This window comes from Garra rufa, chromosome 8 (assembly GCF_049309525.1).
Source record: "Garra rufa chromosome 8, GarRuf1.0, whole genome shotgun sequence".
NCBI classification, from domain to species: Eukaryota; Metazoa; Chordata; class Actinopteri; order Cypriniformes; family Cyprinidae; genus Garra; species Garra rufa.
In genome coordinates this window covers 39,771,259-39,791,571 of record NC_133368.1, presented here as the reverse complement: position 1 = coordinate 39,791,571, position 20,313 = coordinate 39,771,259, and the positions used below count along the sequence as shown (strand labels likewise).

The following is a 20,313-nucleotide window of genomic DNA, read 5'->3' as shown; positions in this document are numbered from 1 at the left end:
AGCAAAATATAAATTTTAAAATGCAAAATTTATTTATATGGCTATTTGGTCGTTCTACATTTTTAAACTTGTGTTTTCAGACAAAACACCTCAACATTTAAAAGTTCTTCATATAAGTCCATTGCATTTTTATGTTAAAGAAGGATATGCATAAAAAGTCAAACAAGGAATTATCAAAGGAGGAGGGGAAAGGGGAAAAAAAAAATCACATTAGACATTTTGGGATTCCCTTATTTGAAAGTCACTGTCTCGTTTTGAAAAGCTGTAGTCGAACGTTTTCACAAAATAATACCAAAATAACGGTATTCAACCAATGCAGGTTAACCATTTTGTGATTTTTACACAACTCTAACCCCATTAACGAACCTTCATTTTAAAATTCCTGACTAATTTCTGTAAGAGTTTTCTAAAACATTGCCAGACAACCACACGTTTAAGAGCAGTCCGCCGGCGCCACTCCAACACTCATTCAAGTACATCCCAGTCCATCGCATCTCTCTTAGGTTTCAAAACAAAGCGAACATTAAGTGCACTCAAGATTATGCCATTTATAAAAAAATAATCATAATAACAATAGTAATAACAACTGTAGTAATTACATTAGTAGTAACAAATTTAAAGCATTCTACACATTTCTCATTATACATATATCACCTTAAACCATCAGGCTCCGCCCCCCTGAGAAATACACCATGGGTTCAAGTTCTGGTTCAACACATCTGTATCAATTGCAAAGCAACTTCAGCTTAGTTACTTAAATAACAACAACAATTATCGTGAGGAAAAAGACCATTTAAACCATCATAACGTTATTTACAATAATAAATTGAACCTCATTGTCATACATATCACAGATCCTTGGTATTTACAGGGTTAATATTTAAAGAAAAAGCTTTGCTCCTCTTCATTTAAATCCTGTGGCTTTTTACCTAAAATTAAAAAGGCAAATTGAAATTCCCATGAATACTCAAAAACCAACGGAAATATTAAGACGTCTGTGGATTACAGACTGACCTTACTGAGCAGCAATGCACTGGCGGCATTTGTACATCTTGGGATTGTGTGTCCTTATGTGGTTCCTCACATTTCGCTGTCTGAAGAACGTTTTGCTGCACAACTGCAAGAGAGAATTAAATATGAAAACCAGATATACACAGTTGAGGTCAAAAGTTTACAAACACCTTGCAGAATCTGCAAAATGTTAATTATTTGATCAAAATAGGAGTGCATGTTATTTAGTATTTAGTAATTTACATATAGTCCACAAGAAAAAAAAATGACCCTGTTCAAAAGAGTACATACACTTTTTTACAATTCTAAATACAGTGTTGATAGCTGAATGATCCACAGCTGTTTGTTTGTTTAGTGATATTTGTTCAACAGGTAAACTGCCTGCTGTTCTTCAGGTCTCACAAATGTTTTGGTTTTTCAGCATGTTTGTGTATTTAAACCCTTTCCAACAATGATTTTGAGATCCATCGTTTGACACTAAGAACAACTGAGGGACTCCTATGCAACTATTACAGAAGGTTCAAAAACTCACTGATGCTTCAGAAAGAAACACGATGCATTAAGTTACATTTACCCTACTTTTTGAAGATGAGGGTAAATTTTACTTATTTTGTCTTCTGGGAAACATATGTATCTTCTGTAGCTTCTGAAAGGCAATACTAAATGAAAAAAATATGATATTTAGGCAAAATAAGAAAAAAAATCCTCATTTTGTTCAAAAGTTGACACCCCTGGCTCTTAATGCATCTTTTTTCCTCCTGGAGCATCAGTGAGTATTTGAACCTTCTGCAATAGTCGCATATGAGTCCCTCAGTTGTCCTCTGAGTGAAAAGATGGATCTCAAAATCATACAGTCATTGCTGGAAAGGGTTCAAATACACAAAAATGCTGAAAAACAAATAAATTTGTTGGACCTGAAGGATTTTCCTGAAGAACAGCAGGCAGTTTAATGAGTTAAATGACTCATGAACTATCACTAAAAAAAAAAAAAAAACAGCTGTGGATCATTCAGGTAACACAGTACTAAGAATCAAGTGTATGTAAATTTTTGAATGGGGTCATTTTTATTAATTCAGCTACTATTTTCTCTTGTGGATTATATGCGAACATCTTTTATGTGAAATATCTTACAAGTACAAACTCCTTGTGCGAAATAAAAACTTACTGTAGTGCTTTTTTTGTCACTTTAATACAGCAGAGAGTATAGTGATATGATGGAGTGAGCAAGGAGAAATGGGATTGAGAAATTCTGCAAAGTTGCAGCTTTGATGCTACTTTTTTTACAATAAGGACAACAGGCTTTTTTCAGTAGACAAGCACATTGTTTGGAAGGGAGTTCCTTTAGGACCTCAGGAGGCGTGATGATGATACATACCGGGCAGGGCCAGTGTTTGCCTTCGATGTGCCTGATCCGGTGCATAATAAGAGCATCACAGTCCCTATAGGAGGCTCTGCACTGCAGACAAGCATGTGGCCCACTGGAGGCCTGACTGTGAGGACCCTTCTGCTGTTTTAGACGTGCCCGTCGGATGGATTCCAGTAGGACGGAACGGCGACTGCTCAGAGGAAGCAGCTTATTTACATTCTACCAAGAAAAAAAAACATGTTCAAGTGTCATTTTATGTTTAAATTTAGTATCGTTCTTTCCAACGATTGACATTTGAGTACTACTTCCCTAAACCTGACTGCATAACAGTTTACAAAACAGTTACGTAACATGCCGTTGTCATAAGAATAAACATGACCATCTGCTAGCATGAGACAAAACATATCACCTTTGTCTTTGTAGGTTCTTTCTTGACTTTACAACTCCTCTTGCTGACCTGGGGGTGTCTAGAAACCCTTGGGACCCGTGACCCTTTGGAAACTCTTGTTTCATCCCTCTCGCTCTTCACTCTAATAGCAGTCCTTTGGGAAAAGGGCGAGTGCCTATTGCCAAGTCCGGCCCAGTGAGGACCATTCAGGCCTGTCCGGTCTGGCATAATCCTGGCTCTCACCCGATCTCTTCTCTCTATGTCAGGTGATGAATCGCAATGGGAACTACTCCTATTAGAGACTGATCGAGTTAGGTAGATGTCTACGCTCTCATCTTCCCGTTTAATGCCACTCGGTGGCCGACAGAAGCCGAAAAGGAAGCCTTGATCTAATAGTTTGACAGGTGGTTTGCTCTGACGCTTGCCTAGGTCTGAGGTGTCACTGGTTGGGATTAGGGGCAAGGGGTCAGCTGGCTCTTCCTTTATTGTTTTATAAAGAGGATGGCTGTGAAGTTGCTGATGGTTGGAAGTATCCCAGTTTACGATGGCATACTGCATTTCAGGACTTTCTTTTTTGTTGCCGCGTTCCTTAATCTTTCTGTTCTCCTTTACCTGTGTTCCTCTTTCAGTTCTGCTGTGCTTTGCTTGCGGAATTCCTGTAGCATGGTTGCATTTTGTTTTGCTTTCCATTTGTTTTGAGCTCTTAGGTTTGTCTAATGGGGGGCGCCCAGGTTGGTGCCGCTTTGTGTGCTGCAACTTTGTCGTGGCTACCCTTACTGTGCGATCTGCTGGTGGGCGACCCCTACGTCCTGTTGCTTTAGGAGGAGAACCCTGGGGGTTGTAGGCAGTATTGCGGCGATGAATAGGTTGCAGGATGGCACTGTCCGAAGATTCCTGTTTTATCCTGAGCAAAGTGCTTTTTGAAGGGGAAGAGGCATCGTGTGCTGATACTCTACCTCTTCGTGTAGGGTGGGAAGGTGCTTTATCTTGATTTCTGTGGTGGCGTCTGAGCGGTCGATCTGTTGTGTTGGAGTCTGTCTGCAACAAAGACCTGCTACGAGTCGCTCTTGCAATTGGCTGCACAGATTGCTCTGCAGAATCATGCCTTTTCCTTTTGGACCTTTCTTGGTTCCAAGTTTCTCCTTTCACTGGTCTGTTCAGCAAGTCCATTCTGCTCATGTCGCAGAGGGATAGAGTAGGATTAACAGCGGCAAGCACTCCTAAACTGCTTCCGAAAGTCAAAGGGACACCCTGGGCACGAGGTTTACGTCGGGCTGTGAGTGAATAATCACTGACTTTTAATTTCCGAAGTCGTTTTTTCTGCCCCCACCCAGAGAGTTCTTCTGGACCAGGCACCAGGGATTTCCTCTGCAAGCCAAGGAAGCTAAGAAGACGGTATTTCTCCTGAGCACGTGGGCTGTGCACCTCATCCTGAGGGACTGTGTTACATAGGTCCTTCTCCACATCTTCGTCCTTTACCTTTACTGAGGTAACATGGGTCAAAGAATTTGCCTGAGATTGGGACGGAGTCGCTGAGAATTCACACTGGGACTTGTATGACCGGTAGGAAGGGGACTTCCTCTTTCTCTTGGTGGAAAGGTCAATTTTGGGCAGAAGTCTGCGCAAAGCAAGTGCAGCGCCAGGAGAGGATCGAAGCAGACGGCGGGATGGAGAGGAAGAACGAGTAGAGGTGCAAGGAGATGTTGAGATGATTGAAGATGCAGGGCGGGAGGTTGATTTTTTCTTGCAGGATGGAGATTTGAAGTCCATGAGCTTCATTCTGCGATTTGGGCTGCATGGAAAGCCATTTCCCTCCACCTGAAAACTGGAGGGGACTTGGCATTGCAACTGAGGGTTATAGGTTTCTGTTTCAGACTCATCTGTGAGCTTATCAACTATGTGCTCTCTGTGCTGTGCTTGAATGTTCCAGGAAGACCCAAAGCCTTCTTCTTCATCTTCCCTTTTCCTCTTGACTCCCACTTTCCCTCCTGAAGTTGAGAAGTGGTCTCTTCTGAAAGGTCCAGGCAATGAATTATGTGGTTCTCCAGGAGAACTGTGCGATCTGGAACGTAACTGACAAGTCTCTCGTTCCCTTTTGATAGCCTCAAGGGCAGGCCACATGCGTAGATGGCGGGCCATGGCACAAACCTCCGTCAAGATGTCCAGATTCAGATTGAGGGTGGAAGTGTAGGAGAACTCTAGTAAAGCAAGCAAGCTCTGCTCACTGAAACCTATGAGAAACCATAAATTACAACTGATTAATCCCGTGACGGATAAAATACAAGATATAAATGTGCCGTCATAGGATAATGACTGTCTAAAGGTTGAGGATCTGCTGGAACACAAATGTGGCAGGTTCAGTCTTAAAGGAATAATGCATCTAAAAATTTAAATTATCCCATTAATTATTCACCCTCAAAGCATTCTAGGTGTATATGACTTTCTTCTTGATGAATACAATAACAGTTAAATTAAAATGCCCTGATTCTTCTAAGCTTTATAATGGCAGTGAGTGTTATTTTTCAGTAGCCCAAAATAGGTATAACAAAGTGCAAAAGTTCATCCATCAAAAAAAGGGTCCAACATGGCTCCAGGGGTTGAATAAAGGCCTCCTGAAGTGAATCGTTGAGATTTTGTAAGAGAAATATAAATCTTTCCCACTTTAGAATCCATAATCTCTAGCTTCAGCTAACTGTTATATGCACGACTGTTTGTGCATAGAATGTAGACATAGTGTAAGCTTAAGTGAGAAACACGGAAGCGCAGAGCAGAGAGCAAAACAAAACACTGGTCACAAATTAAAAATTACAATTACAAATTACACAAAGTACAAAACTAGGATTTGTGAAGAAAAATATCGATATAAGGTAAGAGGACACTAGTTTTCCTTTGCTAAACAAAGGTAACTTTGCTTCCTTTGCTCCTGTAAACAAACCTTGGTTCTCGTTAACATTTTCTCACTGGAGCTTACACAACATTTTTAATATACCTCTGATTGTATTCATCTGAAAGAAGAAAGTCATATACACCTAGGTTGCTTTGAGGGTGAGTAAATAATGGTGTAATTTTAATTTCTAATAATCCCTTTAAAATGTATTCTTTATGACTTCAGTTTCACAATTTTAACATTCCTTAATATTCTAGGTTTCCCATAGCAGTGGAAAAAAAAAAAATGTTAACAAACCAAAAGCGTCATTAGAGAAGATTACCTTAATAAATAAAATATGCTCAACAGTTTCAACAGTCTTTTTTAAATTTACAAGTGTGAACAAACACTGATTTTAAAACTGGTTTATCTTGAATGTATACCTGTGAGGTCAACGTGTGACTGGGGATCAGTGGCTGAGTCCATTTCAGTAAATAACTCCTGGAAGTACTCGCTCACTGCAGCAAGGACTGCTTTGTGGGCAACGAAAGACTGGCCACCTCCAGTTTTCAGTGTGATATCACAGAAGAGCCCTGCTTCTCGTTGGCTATTGAGCTTACTCAAGACTTGATGACTATGTGATTCCACAATCCTGGAGATAAGCCCCACATTGGAACACTGGAGACAGAGACAAAGTAAAAGTCAGAGATAATTTCACAGCAAACACGCAACCCTGACTCAGCTGTGGATAAATACATTTGAAAAGCCAGTCTTACCGCTGATCTCTCAGACTGACTGCGTTGACAATCCTCACAGCCAAAGACATAGTCTCTGACATGAAAATACATTCCTAAAAGGAAGAACAGAACACAATTATTACAGAAAAGGATTTGTCCATGCGTCTATGCAAAAATGAAAGTCAGTGCTTTCAGACCACTCCTAATTCCACAAGTAGATCAGTTCTGTGTGTAACTTCTGTGTGGGCATCACCCATTTTCTTTCGCTTTCGCATTACAGATGACATCTATGCAAACAATGCAGCTGACGCAGGAATCACATTTCGGAGCAGGTGAATTTTTTGTTTGGCAATGAAAATAAGAGCACAATTTTGAACAGAGAGCTCTGTCATGCTCATCTCTTAGTACAGCACTAGTCAACACTCCAGATGAATGAGAAACTTGCCAATGGAAAAAGAGGTTAAGTGTGGTAAACACATTTTTGCCTAATTTTATAGAGGGTTTGCACTTACTTGTCAGTTTGGTCAGTTACCCGGAAGCGTGGCCATATTGGAGATACTCCAATGTAAGCAACATGGAATGCATGGTTAATGTACTATTAAATATGTTGTTCTGCTATTTTATGCTGTCTAAACCACAGGAAAAAAACATGTGGAAGCTACTAAATCATATAGAAAAGGACTTAGTAAACAGGAAAGGGCCCAATATTTTGACAAACTAAAGTTAATAGTTGGTAAAGATACGTACAATCAGTATTAAGATATTAGCCTAATATTTTAGCTACTTGACCAGAAATGATAAGAACAAACACAAATGCTGTCAAGATTTTTGCCCTGAAATCCTGATTCAGTTTGGCCAACCGAATGCCTTTTGTTCCTCAGACAGTTTTTTGCACTCTTCTCCTTGATTTGTTATAACCTTTGGCAGCCTATAGTACTCCAAATGTTTTCCCGGTCTGAACCCATTAGTATAGACCAAAACATGACAATAATTGATCATTTTCAGCAGCAATAATCAGCAAAATATGCGAGTACGTTCAGTTCAGTGCAATTTTTTACGTTCAATGCCATCAATATGGCCGATTGACGACGCGTCAAAATGAGTCCAAATGAAACATGCTTAATGCAGCATTTTGCTTTCCAAGGGAACAGAAGAAAATGACAAATAAACAAAGTAGAATGAATGGATTGAAAACTGATGTTACTTAAAAATCTTATTTGCCAAACCAGTATACAAACTTGATCTGGATTTAGACTGCGTAATATTATCCTTATTAGAAGTACTTGTTCTTTTAGTTTGTAACAATTTCACTGAGCAAACTAAGCTTTTTTGTGGCACAGACAAAATACCCCAATAAGATGTACTGGGAAATCTTTCATAATGCAATTCAGGGAAAACATGACGGCACACCAAAAGCTCGTATTACTCCCACCAAAACAAGTCCTGATTTACCAATGAGAGAGTGAAGCAATGGATGTGCTATCCTGCAAACTGTTCTCAGAGGAGTGGTGTAGCTTTGAGGTTAAAGATCTAAATTAATGAACCCCAGAAGGGATCATTCATGAACTTATGACTGGTCAGGTGACAGATCACAAAACACTTAACCTTAGATTATTCCAGAGGGACAGTCACTGAAATAATTGTACTGTACATTAAGCTAAATAAATAATGGTCAAGAATCATTACTGTCAGCAGTCTACAAATTTAGATGGCATTTGGCTATCGACTGTTTTTACAACACATCATCAATAGGATATATTGGTGGCACTGAACATAAACAATGCCACTGAATTGAATGGAACTCACAAATTTATCTGATTATTGCTTCTGAAAATGGACAAAAATTGTGATGTTTTGGGCTGTACTAATCGGTCAGATGGGAAAAAAGCAGAAGGTGTTTGTGGTTGGCCAAACTGAACCAGGATTTCCTGGGCAAGAATCGTATAATTTCTGGTCAGGTAGGTGAAATATTAAGCTAATATCTTAATTAATACTGCTTGTAGTATCTTTATCACCTGTTAACTTTAGTTTGCCAAGATATTGTGCCCTCTTCTGCTTACGAAGTCCTTCTCTATATGATTTAGCAGCTTCCACACATTTCAATGGTTTAGACAGCATAAATTAGCAGAATCACATTTTCAGTAGTACATTTACTGTGCAATCAATGCTGTTGTTTACATCCCAGTATCTCTAATATGGCCTCCACATCTGTATAACTGACCAAACTGTGACATAAGTGACACAAGAGCTCAAACAATGATCTGAACCATTAGGCAGTTCTGATGATTATTTTGGCCAGTGTATTTACTTCTACATCAATGATGTCCTCAATGATGTAATTCACTAAGTAGGCATTTAGCCAAAGCTTTTAGTACACAAATAACAGGTTCAGTGCTCCTGGAATAACCCGAGGTTAAGTGTCTTAAATGATCAATCACCCCATGTTCTAATCAAACCAACAACCGTTCAGTTACCAGCCCAGATGCTTAATCACAAAGCTGCTGTCTAATACCAAGCATAAATAAATGTATATTTGACATTCCAAAAGCAGTTTAGGTATTATAAACATCATAAAAATTCCCAAGATAAGGTGGCCCTGAGAGATATTTGTGCCACCGTAAAATCTTCCATAAGGAAGCAATGCAGCATGACACTCATCCTAAAACAAGCCAACTCTGATGCACCTCAACCCCTTAAATCAGATGTTCTGTGAAGGCAACAGTGTTTTCACGACGCGTCATCAATCGGCCATATTGGCAGCTCTGAATGTAAACAATGCCACTGAATCGAACAAAACTTGCATATTTTGCTGATTATTGCTGCTGAGAAAAGTCCATTATTGTCATGTTTTGGGGTGTACTAATCGGACGGACCAAGAAAAACATTTCTGCCAACAGTTATAACAAATAAACTGTCTGAGGAAAAGGCGATTGTGGTTGGCCAAACTAAACCAGGATTTCCAGGGCAAGAACACATTTGTGTTTATTCTTATCATTTCCAATCAGATAGGTGAACTATTTGGCTAATATTTTAATTAATACTGCTCATACGCATCTTCACCAGCAAACTTTAGTTTGTCAAAATATTGTGCCCTTTCCTGCTTACTAAGTCCTTCTCTATATGATTTAGCAGCTTCCACATGTTTTTGCATGGTTTAGACAGCATAAATTAGCAGAACAACATATTCAGTAGTACATAAACCATGCAATCCATGCTGTTGTTTACATCTGAGTATCTCCAATATGGCCACGCTTTTGGGTAACTGACCAACCGTGACTTGAGTGAAACCCTTCTATTAGTGCATGTCTTGTTTTCTGTGAGATAAGTGTGAGAAGGCAACATTTTCTCAACAATGTGACTTTCTGAGTGCTTGATACATTGTTTCGTGTGCCTGTTACTCGCATGTAAAACTGTATCCCATCCTTGTGGCAATTCAATAAAACTTCCAAGTTTACTACAATTTTAGTAAGCAATGGCTATGAAGATTAGGGTTGTTCCGATTCCGATACTAGTATCGGAAATGCCGCCGATACCACAAAAAAAATCTAGCATCGGAATCGGCGAGTACTTGAACCCACGTACCGATCCGATACCATTTTCTTAAGATATGTTATTCCCGCTAGCAAATCAGAAGCCAGTTCTTCTTCGCGGCTCAGAATGCAAACAGTGTTGCCACAAGCAACCACTGTTTAGAGCAGCGAAGAAGAAATACAAATGTGCTAGCAGTTTGTCCGCTAAAACGGCGGCATGTCTCATATGTAGGGCTTTATGATTTCTGCGATGCGGAAAACACGGACGGAATCGCGGAATCCAGTCAAAATGGAACTTACAGTTTAACGCGGAACGTCACGGAATTTGTCAAAGTTTGATGCATTAATCAAAGGTAGTTCATTACACTTAAATCAAATCGTGATATGGACTAATATTAAGCCAAAAACCGACTGTTTAAATATGAATTAATGCGTGGTTCTGTGTTAATGAATTGTACAGGCGTGGTTTGTTTACTCCTTGTACTGAAGCGCGCGGGACACTTGCGGTAATATTAAAGGGCTCCAGACTGTGACCAATTTTTCTGCCAGTGTAACTAATTTTCGTGAGCGGTCACACTGGCGCGACCACCGCGTTGTTCAACTCATAAGCTCTGCCATTTATGTCTCAGATGAGAAACATAAAATGGCACGCGAAACGAAAGTGAAACTAACACGACACGTTTGAGCTGCTCAGCGCTGACCGTTTATCAGCTTGGACTGCAATGCAAACAAACTTGCACAAACCTCGATCAGCTTTATTCGGGAGCCAACGTTGATTTTGCAACACTGTTACTGCTGCGAGATGCATTGAGGAGCATTTGAAAATGCCGCACAATGAATAAGGTTGCTGCGAGATCTAGTGAGAATCTTTCAAATTCTGGCCAAACTTCTCTGTTATAAACAGGGCTGATGTACGTCAGAAAACCAGATTAGTAATACTAACTATATGAAAAAATATTACTGTCAAATGTATGTCATATAATAAAAATACTCTAGTTCACTGTATATATCACTGTATATTTGTTTTATTAAGGAATAAGTCTGAAGCACACAATAAAATAATTTATTAGTATTATCTACAGCTGTATATACAATTACACACCCAGGTATCGGATTAGTACTCGGTATCGGCCGATACCCCGAGCCCAGGTATCGGAATCGGTATCGGGAAAGAAAAAAGGGTATCGGAACATCTCTAATGAAGATTCCCCTATCTGTTTATACACTGTCCATTTAGAAACACATACAATTTTAAGCTTGAAGCCCCGTTGACACTGACAACATTTAAGTAGCTAAAGGTCTCTACCACAGGATTTTAAGTGTGTCAGGTGTAGACCACTGTCTGCACTCTCATTGGTGGTAGCATTGCTCATTTGCATAAACTTTGTTGCATCTCCAGAAGTTGCATATCTGGCAGAAAATCTCGAATACATAAATGCTTATATTAAACTAAAATATTAACATGGTATGGCTGTTTAATCATTAACTAAACATTTAAACATACATTCAATTTCATAATGATGATTTGATTTAAAATTCACAAAACTAAATCAAAACATACACTTAAACATGTATCGTTTGTAAAAACTATAATATTAATAATACTGAAAGAGAAAAATGACAAACCTTCCCACCAATAGTGCTCTGCCACCAGTCTGTATGTGTCCTCCAGGGTGTGGTGCGACTTGCCGGGTCCTTTCTCGTGGAAGGTGGCTATGGATTGGAGTCGCTTATCTTCAGCCAGCACCTCCCGGTACTGGACGAAACCTTTCTCCAACTTTCTGCGGTAAAGAGAGCCGCCGATGACCTCGAAGAAGGCAGAAGACGTTACGGACGCGCAGCCGCCGTTCACAAACCCCGCGCGTTCCCGCTGCTGCTGCTCGTCCGCCGAGAGTTTAGTAGTGCAAAAAGTGTCATCAGTGTCATACTGAGCACTGTAGGTGCATTCACTTGCCATTTTAAACCAGATTTCTTTCTAGACACCTCTACTTTCAGTGCAGCTTGCTTATAATCGTTTCTCCTATGTGTAAAATGCAGAACTTTTTAACTTTAGCTTCATCCACCGACATTGAGACGTTTTTGCAATCAGAGATGCTCTGAGATGTGAGGGTTTCTACCAGTTGAAGATTTAAAGGACATTCACAGCAAGATATTTAAGTAGCAAGCCTAATTAATAATATTATGAATAAATACGACAGTCTTAACATCCAAGTCGCTGTTCTGAAGAAGGATTGGACTAGTAGCTTAAGTATTTTACAATGAGGTCCATCATCTTTGGTGATTAAGATGTTCCGGACATTTTCATCACATCCTATCAGACGTAAAAGACAACTCCACGAGACACTGAATTCAAGACAGAGGTGCAACTTCCACTATTAAAAGCCATAAGTCAATTCCGACCACTGATGATAATTCAAATAAATTATGACAAAATAACTGCAGACATGGATGGTAAGTTTTTCAAAAGCCTTGTTGTCCAGGGAAACCGAATTACACGCAGTCACACAGAAATCAACCGAGTGACAAATGTCTTGAATCCTCTCACTCTGTCAAAAATGCAGTGGCTGCCATCCGTTAATATAAAATTATTATAATTCAGTCAGGTACTTTAGGGCCTCTTTCATCAGATGTAACTGCACTTGAGTCAACAATGTGTCACGAAACGCCAACTACGTCATAATAGGAGATCCGAGAGTCCAAATTTCTCGGAGGGCAGCGGTAACAATCGCGCGGAAGGGTCTTCCTCTCGCGTGTGCAACTTGTGATTTCTTGAACTCGGTCTCAGCACGCCGCAGCTAATCTGTCGCGCTACCTATGCGCGATACGCGGGGGTCTTCCCGAAACACATCCAGACGAAAAGGCGGCCTCCAAAATCAACAATACCATCCGCGGGTTCCCCTAAACGTGCCCCGCGTCCGTTCACGTAACGTTAAAGCCAGTCAGATGATCAAATAATCCAATTTTTAACTCGTAGTCCTCTGTTGGTTACCATTCGTCAACCTAACTTCGCCTCGACGCCCAATTGCCTCACCCCCTCCCTTCCTCAAAGCCTATTGGTCGAATCTTTAAAGTACAGAGACTACCGTCAACGCTATTGGCTCTTGAAGCTGTCACTCACCGGGCTGTTTTCCCTACTTTTTCCCTACATGAAGATAGGTTGTTGACGTCAGCGTTACCTTACTTAGTGTCAAGTTTATCAATATGAAAAAGGACAACAGTGCAACAATATTGTTTCGCTTCGACTCGTTTTTATTGTGGCCCCTTATATGAGTATACAGATTTTCGTGTTTGTCTGCGCGATTAATGTCTCGATAGATTATGTCACAGTTAAGGTCATTATTTATTAATGCACTGTGCAATGTATGCATGGTTCTTCAAACCTATTGTCATTTTCGTATATTTCGCCAAATGAATAAGGATGAAGATGCCAATATAAACTTAGTTTGTTTGGTTTAAAGCAGTGCTGAAGTGTGTAGCTTTTATTATAAAGCTGTTATAAAAACAACACAATCTGGAATTGTTTTAGAGAAAACAAATATAGTTTCATTGTCTGAATGAACCGCTAATTTTTAATTCAAACAGTATCTCACATGTATGCTGTTGTACTGGGCAGCACACTATACTTTATTATTATATTTTGCCTGTGTTTGTCTTATGGTTATACCGGTTATTTTAATTACATCTTCAGTGCTGTATATGTAACTGACACTGGTAAATAAAGTAAAAGGTCCATATTTCCTTTTACAGGATGCAACATGTTCATGCAGTCATTGATCCTTCCTGTAGACAAAACTTTATAGTGTTATTCATCTAATTTCCCTGCTGAAACTTCCCATTTCCTTTAAATATTTGCAAGTGTATGTTACATTTTGGGAAATGGTGTTGTTTAGTGAAGTGAATTGTAAACTGCGGTAATTTGATTTTGGTTTCTTATGTGTAGAGTAGCTAACAAAGGAAAATAAAATCAATCCAGTTACTGTGGTGAAATACACTACGTATATTGCCAAAAGTATTGAGACACCCCTTTCTAATGAACAGGTTTGACTACTGTAGTAATTTCCATGGGTACAAATCCCAATGTTTAAGCATATAATGATATTGTAGGGGATTGTGTTCTTCTAATTTGATAGCAACAGCTTTGACAGGACCCTTTTCTATTCTAACATGACAATGCCTCTGTGTAAAAGGCAAGGTTCAAAAAGAAATGATTGATTCAGCCAGTGTGGAAGAACTTGACTGGTCTGCAGAAAGCAAAGTCCTAATCCCAGCTGAACTCTGGAGTGACTTTAAATGAGCCAAAAACTCATCACCAAACACCAATGACTTGTAACTATGAGTACAGTCATTTTTGACACTTCCAAAACAGTTGCAACAGAGATGGAAATACAATTTATAAATACATGAATTGTTTCTATCTTTGTTGCCACAGTTTTGGAAGTGCCGTTTTCTGTTCTAAAGAAGGGGTGTCCCAATACTTTTGTCCATAAAGTGTATGTACAAGTCATTGGTGTTTGGTGATGAATTTTTAGCTTAAGGTCTGCATTTAAAGTCACACCATTAGGACTTTGCCTTCTGCAGACCAGTCAAGTTCTTCCACGCTGACTGAATAAATAATTTATTTTTTAACTATGCCTAATACACAAAGGCATTGTCATGTGAGAATTGAAGAGGGTCCTGTAAAAACTGTTGCTGTAAAATTAGAAGCACACAATTCCCTAGAACATCATTGTATGCTTAAACATTAAGACATGGAAATTACTAAATTAGTCAAACCTGTTCATTAGAAGGGGGTGTCCCAATACTTTTGGCAATATAGTGTACCTGCTGAAAAAAACAATAGACATGGTTTTGGTTATAATGGAACTTGTACTGGTTTTAATGGAAACTGTGTGGGTTTCTACTGGTAATTGGTCGCCTTCTAATGGTGGCTTGTTAAAACCGCTCAATCCTAATGGAATATGTGACCCTGAACCACAAAACCAGTCATAAGGGCCAGTTTTTCAAAATTAAGATTTATACATCATCTTAAAGCTGAATAAATAAGCTTTCCATTGATGTATGCAAGGACAATATTTGGCCGAGATACAACTATTTGAAAATGTAGAATCTGAGGATGCAAAAAAATCTAAATATTGAGAAAATCGCCTTTAAAGTTGTCTAAATGACGTTTTTAGCCATGCATATTACTAATCAAAAATTAGGTTTTGATATATTTATGGTAGGAAATTGACAAAATGTTATCATGGAACATGATCTTTACGTAATATCCTAATGATTTTGGCATAAAAAAATCTATAATTTTGACCCATACAATGGGTATTTGTAGCTACTGCTACAAATATACCTGTGCTACTTATGACTGGTTTTGTGGTCCAGGGTCACATATTCTCAAAACACACCACAGAAAACCAATGATTAAATGGTTTTAATGGTTAGAAGTTGATGGTTTGTAATGGTATATGTAGTGGAAACCATTAGATTTTCTGTGATGGTTTCTATTGTTTTGCTTTTTTTCAGCAGGGATATCTTAAAAACAAACTTGACCTGACATTCTATGATGTCTTCAATAGCAACCTTTACAGACAATGAAACAGCACTTGGAGAAATTGAAAGAGAAGGAACAGGCATGGCATCTAATGCATTGTAATAGTAATCGACTGTCACGAATCAGTGCAGGATTACTGGTAAAGAAGAGTCATAATCCAAACAACAAAAGCTTCATAAAGTCACGCTATGCCATTACAGAACAGCCTGTCATTTTTATAGGAACATTGCTGTTATTTGCTGAAACATCATCAGCTTTGGGTTGTCATACTAATTTATTGTCCTTCCTCTAATCATAGGCAACATGAAAGGAAAACAATAAAATATTGTTCTACCAGATCCACAATGCAAGGCACCATGAAAATGCCACATAAATCTGCCACTGAAAGAACATTCCAGCCTGCTAATGTGCTTTGCCATGGTTATGTTACATGTACACTCCTCCGTTTGTTGATGATGATGTAGAATGACTCAACTAACCACATGACATGGCTCAGTTTGCTACTGGCTCTGCCATACATGAAGTTACATACTGCTGTGGATGACATTATCTTCCATCATAGATTCAGTTGCTCATGACAGGAGCAACCAAAATTTCCTTGATCTTTTGACATAGAAGTGGTCTTTGTGTGCCTAATACATCTAGAATCCTGCAGGTTTCATAAATTTAAATGTCCTCATCAACAACAAAAAAGCATTTATGTAATAACCCTCAGAAAAATGGCTCGTTTGGATCCAAGGTGCGGGATGACATCACCCGGGTACAGTTGTTTGCATAAACACTGCCTCCAGAGCAAGACATCGACAAATAGTCGTCTTCTCACCATAGGCCCTGCTACTGGCATTCAGTCCCTTAAAGGGTTAGTTCACCCAAAAAGAAAATATTAGCCCATGATTTACTCACCCTCAATGCATCCTAGATGTACATGACTTTCTTCTTTCACTCGAATCCAATTAGAGTTGTTCTGGTTTTTGCCCAGAATGGCTTGCACGTACGACAGTTAGTGCAAGCTAGAGAAAAGTGATTATCACATTTTAAATATGGATATTTTTCTACAGGAGGCCTTTAGTCACCCACAGGAACTATGTGGAGCACTTTTTATTATGGATGGATGCACTTTTTTGAACTGTTGAACAGAAACACCTGCCCACTGCCATTCTAAAGCTTGGAAGAGCCAGGACAATTTTTGATATAACTCCAATTAGATTTGACTGAAAGAATAAAGTCATATACACCTAGGATGCCTTGAGGGACCTGCTCGGTCAAACTACATCACATAGACTTCATCTCTCAGACCCTAAACATTCATACCCTAAACATGATTCATTTCAGAGTCACTGGGCCACATAATGGGACATTTATTTCTCAGCACTTTCCTACTATTGTAGACTGCTTGAAAGTAGTTTTACTTCCTTGGTCTATGGTAAATCTGTATGTGATAAAACACACACAGGTTATTTTAAGAAAACAACACCATCCAAGATCTCAGAGTGCCCACGATGACCCCTGTTCCCCACCAAAAGTGCCTAAAATGATCACTAGATCACTTATCAAAGGAATAATGAATTAAGATTTCTTTAAGAGCAGGTGGATGGCTGGTTATGTGTGCATAGTTTACCTTGGAAAGAGATTGCAGCAGGATGCACTATAGAAAGAAGTCAGGCCAGTGGAAGCGGTGTTATGCTCTGGGGTGCGTTTCCCAAAAGTATTGTTAGCTAACTATGGTCGTTAGTTCTATTGAACTCTATTGGTAACGACGGAACTCGCGACCATGGCTGCTTTTGGAAAATGTACCCCTGACCGATATTTTGCTGGGAAACCTTGGGTCCTGGCATTCATGTGGATGTTACTTTTACATGTACCACCTACCTAAAGATTGTTGCAGACCATGTACACCCCCTTCAAGGCAATGGTGTTTCCTGATGGCAGTGGCCTCTTTCAGCAGAATAATGCACAGTGTTGCACTGCAAAAGATGTTCAGGAATGCTTTGAGGAACATGACAAAGTGTTCAAGGTGTCGCCTTGGTCTCCAAAGTTCTCAATCCAATTGAACATCTATTGATTAAATATTTTATTTATCTTATAAAAAACAACTAAAGAAGATACTTTGCATGTTGGTAAACTTTAGTTTGCCTAATATGCGAGCTGGGTGCATTTAAGTCCTCCCGGCCTATATGTGACTGTGCTTATGAAGAGAAAACACAGGAGGAAGTACCAGATATGGGAGATGCCACAGGATGAGAAATAGATAATTTATGTAAAACTCACAGTTGAAGTTTACAGTTAAAGTCAAAAGTTTACATACACCTTTCAGAAACTGCAAAATTTGGGATCATACAAAATGAGTATTATTTTTATTATTACTAACCTGAATAAGATATTTCACATAAAAGACATTTCCATATAGTCCACAAGAGAAAATAAGTTGAATTTATAAAAATGACTCCATTCAAAAGTTTACACTTTATTCTACAATAACAAAACTGTGTTGTTACCTGAATGATCCACACCTGTTTTGTTTGTTTCGTTATAGTTGTTCAAGAGACAAAAAAATAATAATTTTTGTGTATTTGAACCCTTTCCAACAATGACTGTATAATTTTGAGATCCATCTTTTCACACTGAGGACAAGTGAGGGACTGATATGCAACTATTACAGAAGATTGTACATTGTACTATTACAGAAAATTTTGAACAGAATGAAGATGTGTACATTTTTCTTATTTTGCCTAAATATTATATTTTTATCATTTAGTAATCCCCTGCAGAAGCTATATGTTTCCCAAAAGATAAAATTAGTTAAATGTACCCTGATCTTCAAATTAAAAGGTTTTCACTGTTGGCTCTTAATGCATTGAGTTTTCTTATGAAGCATCAGTGAGTGTTTGAACCTTCTGTAATAGTTGCATATGAGTCCTTCAGTTGTCCTCAGTGTGACGAGACTGATCATAAAATCATACAGTTATGTTGGAAAGGGTTCAAATTACACAAAAATGCTACCTAAAGATTGTTTCAGACCCTTCATAACAGTGGTGTTCCCTGATGGCTGTGGCCTTTTTCAGCTGAATAATGCATCCTAGCGCATTGCAAAAATTGTTCAAGAATGGTTTGAGGAACATGGCAGCCTTGGCTTACAAATACTCTAGATCTCAATCCAACTGAGCATCTACTGATGCAACATTTTATTTATCTTATAGAAAACAGTTGAAGACTCTTTGTATGTTTGCATTTTAAAGGCATCAAGGCCAAACTGACTGATGGTGTAGGCCTCATGGTACCAGAGATAGGATGAGTGTGGAAATAGATAATGTGTGTAAAATGCATTAACATTGTAAAATGTATATGCATTGCAATCTTGGGCACCCAGAAAGTGGTAGATAAGTGAAGTTCTTTTGAAAATCAGACTAGCATGTGGTTTTCTACAATGAAAGCTCATTGGACAGTGAATGATAATGAAACTGTACAAGATGGTAGTCTGGACAGAGATAAATTCAGATGTTCAGCATGCTATAAATTCAAATTTTGACTTCTAAAACTCTGCCTCCTGAGTATTATTTAGCAAGACAGTGAAGATGTTTCTCCACAACACTATTCGACGTGCTGGACCAACAAATCCTATCCTTGCAGGTACCACCTTTCAACTCGCAGGACTTAAATGATCTGCTGCTAATGTCTTGGTGCCTGATACCACAGGACACCTTCAGAGGTCCATGCCTCTTTTTTTTTTAAATAAATTTGCATAGCGCTTTTCACAATACAAATCGTTGCAAAGCAGCTGTACAAAAATGTAGGCTACTACAATATATTTAGTAGCTTGTTAGTGGTGACTACTGTATGTTAAGTCGATGTACATATGATATAAATATTAAAAATAATAATGGTGTAGTGATTGTGTGTTGCAATCAAACTTGTAGAAAATTTGTGTAGTGCTGTATGTTGTTTCAAGGCTGGCATCATCGGCGGTCCTCTGAGGGGTTGGCATAATCTCTTCTTCTGAATCCAGACTGAATCTTGTGTAATTCCTAGTTACCACGGGATGGGAATCCCGTGGCAGAAACAGAGAAACAAATAGAGAAATAATTGGCGTAGCTGCTGTTCCAACCAAGCAAAAATTATTTGTTTAGCCCAAGCTGAAGAATGTTGATCTGTATGTGATCAGATGTAACTGAAGTACAATGTTATGAGATACATTATGTGAATGCTTGGCTAAAGAGATGAGTCTTTAATCTAGATTTAAACATAGAGAGTGTGTCTGAACCCCGAACGTTACCAGGAAGGCTATTCCAGAGTTTGGGAGCCAAATGTGAAAAGGCTCTCCCTCCTTTAGTGGACTTTGCTATCCTAGGTACTACTAAAAGTCCAGAGTTTTGCGACCTTAGGGAGCGTGAGGGATTGTAGCGTAGTAGAAGACTAGTTAGGTATGCAGGAGCTAAACCATTAAGGGCCTTATAGGTCAGAAGTAATATTTTGTGAGTGATACGGAACCTAATAGGTAGCCACGGTAGAGACTGTAAAATTGGGGTAATATGATCATATTTTCTTGACCTGGTAAGGATTCTAGCAGCTGCATTTTGGACTACCTGTAGCTTATTTATTGAAGAAGCAGGACGACCACCTAGTAGTGCATTACAATAGTCCAGTCTAGACGTCATGAATGCATGGACTAACTTTTCTGCATCAGAAACAGGTAACATGTTCCGTAGCTTAGCAATGTTTCTAAGATGGAAGAATGCTGTTTTTGGAACATGAGAAATATGATTTTCAAAAGACAGGTTGCTGTCTAATATAACACCCAGATTTTTGACTGTAGAGGAAATAACAGTACATCCGTCTAGTTGCAAATTGCAGTTTAAGAGATTCTGTGGACTGT

General features: G+C 38.9%; 1 protein-coding gene across 1 annotated transcript; it reads right to left on the bottom strand.

Annotated features, from left to right (window-relative positions):
- Positions 1-9: 9 nt before the first annotated feature.
- LOC141340591 (uncharacterized) lies at positions 10-12,903 on the bottom strand. Its single transcript, XM_073845626.1, has 7 exons — positions 11,525-12,903; positions 6,408-6,481; positions 6,075-6,309; positions 2,787-4,996; positions 2,387-2,596; positions 1,015-1,117; positions 10-929 (listed from the first exon to the last, which is right to left on the bottom strand). The coding sequence occupies exons 1-6, from the start codon at positions 11,853-11,855 to the stop codon at positions 1,016-1,018; spliced, it is 3,162 nt and encodes a 1,053-aa protein (XP_073701727.1). The 5' UTR covers positions 11,856-12,903; the 3' UTR covers positions 10-929; position 1,015.
- Positions 12,904-20,313: the final 7,410 nt, after the last annotated feature.